Below are 8,049 nucleotides of genomic sequence, written 5' to 3' on the forward strand. Positions count from 1 at the left end.
CAATTGCATTGCACCAGCTGGCCATCGCTCCCCGTGTTGAACTTGCTGAGGACATAAGCCTCCGACAACCTCGGTTTTTGTCAATTAGAATCGCGTCAATTTTCATTTGAGTTTCTCTATTTTGGCGCCTACATGTCCATTTTCTAAATTCCTTCTTTGTGGATAAAAGGAATCCACCTACGTTTGAGGTGCAGAGGAGAAAGTACCAGACGTCATTCTTGAAGAAGTAAATACTGCCCATCACAGCATGAAGAAAAGTAATCTTCTAGCCCAGGTGGAATTGCCTAATGGTAAATTTCAGAGAAATGTGAGCAGTTGTTGGAACAAAATTATTCGGGAAATTGAGGAACTTTGTATGCGGAAATGAAATATCTCAACGATGAAATGTTGCAGCAATAATTCATCCGTTCATAAACGGTGATAAAAATGGACTAGAAAAATGTCACATTTGTTAACCTCTTGTCGACCATATACATATTAATTGCACAGATCACTGGGAAAATAATCCAGGAAGATTTAGAGGCCAACCATCCAAATAAGCAAGCGGGGTTGAGTAAAGATGTCTCTACCATTAACCACATACAATCAATCAGATTCTGGAAAAGTCTACTGATTATATCAGACACCACATTTCTATGACTCCATGAAAAATGATACTCCAAAATCTAACAAAACCGAGGCCTAAAATAAAAAAAATACTTTTAATATAATCAACTGGACAGGATGGCTTCACTGAGACTGCACGAACTTTTTTTGTTCTCATTTAAAAAAACACGAGAAAGGGGATTTAGACAAAAGAGATTCAGATTCGGAGATCTGTTTAGGAAAATTGGACTCGAGAAATAACGGCATGGGCATAAAATGGAAAACACATTACCCTACAGAAACTTGGTGTTGACGGGCCATTGTGAAAACCAATGTAAACTGACTAGATGAGACGACCGAAGAACCGAACGAAGGCCCGTAAAGTTTGACTGAAGAAAAATTCAAGAAAAGGAAAAGTCATGTTTTTACAAGTTCACTGAAAGAGTGAAGATAACAGTTGCAGGCAGACGACGGGAAACCACGTGCGCGTGTGCGTAGCTCTGCCAGCCGTGAGCACGGTTGGCTACGTACGATTAGCACGGTTGGCTCCGCACGGTGCGACAAAAGTTCAAAATGCGTACGAACAAGGATCTAAATGATGACGCGAGACGAGTGGCAGCTACAGCGGGGAGCATGCTCAGCAGCATGTCCCTCACGGAGGCGGAGCGGTGAAATCGGATCGTGTGAAGGAAGAAGATGGATTGCTGCATCCGGGACCATCCAAGACAGTGGAATGATCATGGCCGATGATAATGATGTTGAGGCCTTGTTGCGTGGGTTCGTACATGTGCTGAGCCCATGGAGTGCCACGTCTGCCAGCGATCCACAGCCGCGGAAAACTCACACTTCGATGGATTACGAACATTCGGCACCACCCGCGTAACATAACGCATCGCGCACGGGCATCGGGCTTTCACAATTGTCGTCCTTTCGCCTGAGAGAGCACGTGCAGTGGAGAAGCGCAAGGGAAGAGTCCATGCGTGTCTGCGTGTGTGTCACCATGCGTAATCGACGCACACAATACTGGGTGAACCATTTACATATGCCCCATAAACGTATAACAAATTTTTTTTTTAAATACAAAATAAATTAATCAAGCATCTTATACAACCCATTAATGTAAATACACCTATTAAATATTTTAACACCATTCAGTGGGGTATATGTAAGTGGCCCTCCCTATATTATTGATGTACACAAGGTCTGATTCGCTAAAGTACGTGCATTAAGACGACAACGACGACAACGCACAACGCACGTCGAAACGACACAACAAGTGGACAAAACGAAAACACCCCGAACTCTCAGCAGTTAAAGTTAGCTCGAGTCTCACCTCCGTGTCCCTTGCGTCGAGTACGAACTCCTGAAAAAGCCCAGCAATTCGTCGGATATGATCCCTTGGAAGGTGATGTTGAGGAAGACCACGTCCCCCGCACTGAAGCTCTTGTTGAGCAGAATGACGAAGAACTGGTGCTTGGGGTACAGGAAGTAGTCCTGGATCTTGGTGCTGCTGTGCCGGCTCACGTTCACGGGGCTCAGCGCGATCCTGCTGATGTTGAGCCTGTCGCAGTGCAGGATGACGTACGGGGTGCTCCGCAGGCACTCGAGCACGACGCCCACCTGGCCCGCGTAGGTGAAGTTGTCCATGAACGTGGAGAGGCGCAGGTCGTAGTGCCGAGGGGCCAGCGTGCCAGGGAGCCGCGCGTTCTCCCAGGGCTGGTTTTCCGCGGCCGGCGTAGCCGTCGTCAGAGAGGGGGCCCCCTCCGCCCGCTGCTGCCGCTGCCGGGCGGTCGCCGGCTGCTGGGCCTCGTCCGGCGGCGACGAAGGCGGGGGACAGGCCTCGAGGTTGACGCTGAGCAGCACGGCCAGAATGGTGACCACGATGAGCGCGACGAGCGAGATGGCGAACACCATGACGAGCCGGCGGTGCACGGCGATGTGCCGCTCGCGCGTCCTCGGCCGCGTCGTGGCCGCGTCGGCCCAGTGGCTCGGCCGCCCGTTGTGGCTCTCGTCTGCCACCATGGGCATCATCGAGGTCGACTTGTCCGGGATCCTCTCCAGCGCGATCATGGCCGGGCTGTACATGGTCTCATCTGTGGGGCTGCGCTCGAGACAAGCGGTGCGAAAGGGCAGCGGCGGTGGCAACAGAAAGAACGAACGCTCGAAATTGAACTATTTGTGCCAGAATCAGTTCGGGAGTCATCACGTTTGCGAAGGAGGTTGAGGGAAAACCTGTGACCAAATCAGCCGGGAACGCACACGATTTTGTCAGATCTCGGAAGCTAAGCAGAATTTTAGCTTGGGCAGTACTTGAACAAGTGTGATCACTCTGCGCAGCAGTCAATCATAACAGGCACAATGGGCAATAGAGGGCAGGGCAGCACAACCCAAGTCCCAACCGTCACCAACCCGCATTCACTTTGCGTGAAGGAATCCCGAAATAACCGCCACGGCCAACACTGGTTTGAGAGGCCCTCATCCAGCAGTGAATTGGTAACAAATTAAACACAGGCTGCACGCATTCACGTGCATGGGCACGTATGGGTGGTGGTGGCAATGTGCCCAACTCACAATGAGAAAGCTTTTGAGGTCAAATCTTGGGTCAGGGATCAACTGAGCGTAGGCCCTCCTCTGTGGCTCATTAAAACGAGTAACCCTTTGGTGGGAAGATAACGGTTGTTTTTTCTTCGTGAGAGTCGGGCTCCATTGTGGGAATGTGAAAGGACTGGGGCAGGAACACACTTTGCCCGTGAATACACGCAATCTTTGTGTTGTTCTTCCAGTGTTTTAAAGTGTATCGTCAATTGGCTTTTAAACATTGGCAATGAGGTTTACAACAATGACATGCAGCTGTAAAGAAATTCCCCCGGGGTTTCCGTCATTTAATTTTGAGCACTGTATTAATTCCCCAGAGAAATTTCTGCATACTAGGTAGCGATGTCAATTGAGCATTTAATTCTGTGTAAATTGGCTTCCACAGAGGATGGAGCAGCAGTGGCACAGTGGTTAATGCACTCCTTTACAGACTTTACCGAATCCCGAGTTTGGCTCCCGGCCACACGGTTAACATCAGCGTGAGAGGAATATCTGAGTTGGTCCCGGGTACACGGTAGTTGCAGCCTACAACTAGCACTGACCAGCGTGAGTAACTATGGTTTGAACAAATCCCTTGACTGGCACAGCATTGGATGGCCTTCAGTAGTGGACTGGAAGAGGGCTGGAAATTACTCGTAATAAGTCTAATAATCATTAAACTGGTTCAGTGGCACACAGACCACAAGACTAACTGGCGAACGGCAGGCTTTAACGTGTTAATAGAATAACCGTCAAAGAATAAAGACACACAATGTAAATACTTTCACACAAGAAAGTAAAAAAATACTAATCGTACGTATGAAAAGCCATGCTCATTATAGAGTGTGAAATGTATCACATGTCTGTTGTCAACACTTTTTCGAAAATTTGACAATAACAAAACACATGCTATTAGTTTTTTTTCCTCGGTAAAGTGACTTTACCGAGAAAAAAAAACCTAATAGTATGAATCCTTGCAGTCACGAAAGCTTCAAATCTAGAAGAAAAAAATCATGCTTTTTTATTACATTCCACACGACGACGATGATGATGACGATAAGATGATGATGATGATGCGAAAAACAATCTCAATCGATGCCAAGGCAATGATCAATGTTCCACTTGAATGTTTCATACCTTGCATGAAAAGGCAAACGACCTGCTCTTTGTGAACACAATGATGAATCTAATCAATGAGCACGTTCTGCTTTTACAAAGCAGATTTATGGGAAACCTTCAGTTGTCCACACAGCGAGGTGCCCGGACAGCTCTGAGACTAATATTCGCGTTTCCTTTGAACTCGCTTCCTCTATCGCATTGTCAATGTTTTTGTTGTTCCAGATAACATGTTTTGCATTACAATACCGTGCATGCAAAACACCAACTGTGCCGACAGCCACACCACATCATCATCACAAAGATTTCTCGTTTCGCCTTAGGATATATACAGGGTGTTTCAAAATTATGGACCCAATTTCAGAGATATAGCGATTTCAAATCGGGTTCATTTTTTTTGGAAAAACCCTGTACTAGTATAAAGGCGCCAAGTGTTGTTTAGCTGGCACCTCTGAACACGCAAGTTCCGCTTACCGGGCAGGCCAACCTCCACAGCGGGGGCCAACGTGACCACAACCCACCCTGCGTCAGGTGTGTTCAGCGAGAGATTAATTCGCACACAGTCTGAAGCAGTGGGTCTCAAACTGGGGGGGGGGGGGGTATGCTGATCCCTCGGGGGTAAGCGTGGCAATGTAAGGTGATTTATAAAAAATATATATCATACGTGAGAATCATGAATCTATGAATCTACCAATATAAAATAACTATGATAAAATGTAACTCCATATGGTAACCTAGGACGATATAAAACGCCTTTATAAACTAATTTATCCTAATAATGTGGGTTTACAAGAGCAACCAGTGAGCGAGAACAAATTGCGTCATGCATGCAAAGCTTCCGTTTAATTTGTTTATTCGCTTGCAGTTACGAGCGAGCGAGGATGCCTCACAAATGTGTTAAAACATTGATGTCCATGATGCATAAATTTTTTCTCAGAACCATGTTGGGTCAGGCAAGGGGGCTAAAACTAAATCCAACCAGAGGTGGTAGAGTAGCCAAAAAAGGGTGACAACCACAGGTCTAAACGCAACTATATTTTATTTTACCAGGTAAGGCATCTGCCACAGTGAGTCTACAATGCATTCAGACTTCACAATTTAGGACTCAATGTACTTGTAACCAATCTCACATACAATTCTAAATGGGCTGAGAGGTTATGAGAAGAAACAAATGGAGACAATTACTTCACATTAAGGGGAGGGGGGTGGAGGAGCACAGGCCAAGGCAAGGGTGTGCAATGTGTATGGTTGTTATTCTTGGGTTTTTTCGGTAAAGTCACGTAGGTAAAAAATTAAAATTAATAAAAGTAAAATAAAAAATAAAATAAAAATCTCGACGTTTCGGAGGCAACGCAAGCTTCCGTCTTCAGGTGGAACCGTCACAGCACGATAGCTGTATCACTTGATACAGTGATACAGCTTTTAGTTTATTTTTATTTTACTTTTATTAATTTTAATTTTTTACCAACGTGACTTTACCGAAACAACCCAAGAATAGGAATCCTTGCAGTCACGAAAGCTTCAAATCTATGGTTGTTGATTTAAATTTAATAACAACTAACCAGTAACTATTTTTTATTTTATCAGCTAAGACCCACTGAGCTCTTTTTCAGAAGCAACCTGGCCACTAATGATAGCTCAACGAAGTGGCTTATCACGTGTAAATGTACAGCAGCCAAATTCTCAAAACGCAAGCTGAGTCTAAATACGGAGGGAAAAACCGGTGGACCCCGGAACAAAATCCACGGAGAGAAAAAATCCAATAAAGCGCCCGCACCTCTGAGAATGCCATCATTGATACCGCAGCCTCGCCACGCGTGGCGTGCCCCCTGGGTTTTGGCCACACGCCGTGGGCGAGTGGCCCCCGGGATTCAGGGCTGTTCACAGCGACTGCCGCTGGTCGCCCGACTCCACCAAACAGACGAGCGCACGGCGATGATGACAATAATTAGCACCGATGATGATGACAATAATAAGCACCGATGATGATGAGCACCCATCAATGCTGACAGGCGCACGCAGGGGAGTGGCGTTAACAACGACAACAATTCACGCCCGTCCGCCTTTGTCTCTCCCAGCACTTAACGTCCACGCTGCCAACAGGCGCCCGAGTCTATAGCGATGGCAAGCAGGTTCAGACCAGGTCACACTTTAGCAACACTTGCCACTATAATGCGCACCGGCTAACATAGCATGACAAAAAAACAAATGTCTCCCGTGTAGCCTGCACGGACTGTATGTGCAAGGTGATGTTTATGGATCACCCATTAAGGTCGGCACGGAACACGAGGGGATGAAATGGCCAAAACTACGCCCGACCGCCTTTGTATCCCCGGTGGTGATGTTTACACACCACACCAAGGATACTCATTTAAACGCCGAGTCGATCTAGAAAAGTCCCAGCAACGGGCGCACTCACGTTAGCCGGCTCTGACCATGACGCCACTGCTCTCCAGCTGACGAGCACACACAAAGACAAAGATCCCCCGTATAGCCTGAACAGACTGTTGGGGCAAGTGCTGTTAGCGAGCACCTATGAAGGCTGGCACGGCACACGAGGGGGGTGGGTGGCCAGCACGATGCCTGGCCGCCTTTGTCTCCCCTGTGGCGATGTTTACTACACACCGTACTGAGTACTCATTTGAGGCTGAGTCGACCTAGGGGAGGCCCATGACCGGTTCAGATAATCATCACCGGTGTTGGCCGTGAGCTGGACTCGAAGTCGGGTCGCCGGGTTCGTAGCGCAGCGTAGCGCTAACCACGACACTACCGCTCCCCACAACCACACACTTAAACACACACGCACGGCCATTCACACACAGACACGCACGCAGACAAAGCCACTCGCGCGCCGAAACACACCGACGGTTCATATATTCGCAATCGATGTTAGAGAGCCGTGACCGAGAATCGAACCCAAGTCCGCCTGGGTCCGTAGCGCAGTGCGCTAAGCACGACTGCGATCCAGACGTTCTACACCAACACGTACACGTACACACACGCGCACCGTACTTAGAGAGTTAGTATTCGCCCTCAGTAGTAAAACTACCAGCCGGCTCTAACTGGAACAGTATCTGTACTGCTCGTGCTGCGCTAACCACTGCGCCACCGCTCCTCGCCAAGATGAACACACACACGCGCGCGCGCGCGACACCCACCCACACATGGGAGTTTAAAGACGCATCAAGCTGAAGCGTGGATCGTGCTCTCCAGCCGTAAACAAACGCGCGCACAAAAAGTGAATCGACCAAACGGATCGCGAAAGACGTTCGCTTGCTGAGCCTGCGCGCTAACCATCGGCGCCACCGCTCCCCCCCCCCCCAATATCAACACGAGTACCCACGGCACAGCTGAGTACGCAGAGTCAAGTTACAGGCAACGGGGGGTAACGCAGTGAGAGAAGTGAAACTACCAACCGGTACTGAAAGAGGACCAACTGCTCCTCGTGAGGACGCAGCATGCCGCACAGCCCGTTCGCGATGGAGCGCATGGGACCACGCAGTCCGGAGCCTCCTCTCCCCTGATGCGTGCGGGGAACGACGGCGGCGGCGGCGTTCGGGGTGTGTGGGGGGTGTGTGTGTGTGTGGATGATGTTGGTACACAAGTCACCGGGGGCTAGGAGAGGAGAAGGAGGAGTGCGAGCGAGCGAGCGGCGCGCTCTGTCAGTCTTCTGCTATATATATGAATGAGGGCTGGGGTGGCTGGGTGATCTGGGTCGGTTTGGTTGGGTTGGGTGGTTGGAGGATGAAGGGGTTGGGTCGGGGCGGGTTTGAT

The 8,049-nt window shown here is 48.7% G+C and overlaps 1 protein-coding gene across 1 annotated transcript in view; it reads right to left on the reverse strand.

Annotated features, from left to right (window-relative positions):
• Positions 1-2,670, reverse strand: part of TRHDE (thyrotropin releasing hormone degrading enzyme) — a 213,440-nt gene extending 210,770 nt beyond the window's left edge. Inside the window, exon 1 of the mRNA XM_078601407.1 lies at positions 1,919-2,670. Within this exon, the coding sequence (XP_078457533.1) occupies positions 1,919-2,670 (752 nt within the window). The remainder of the gene's footprint in view (positions 1-1,918) is intronic.
• Between the last annotated feature and the right edge of the window lie 5,379 nt (positions 2,671-8,049).

This window comes from Lampetra planeri, chromosome 16 (genome assembly GCF_965212315.1).
Source record: "Lampetra planeri chromosome 16, kcLamPlan1.2.h2, whole genome shotgun sequence".
NCBI lineage: Eukaryota > Metazoa > Chordata > Hyperoartia > Petromyzontiformes > Petromyzontidae > Lampetra > Lampetra planeri.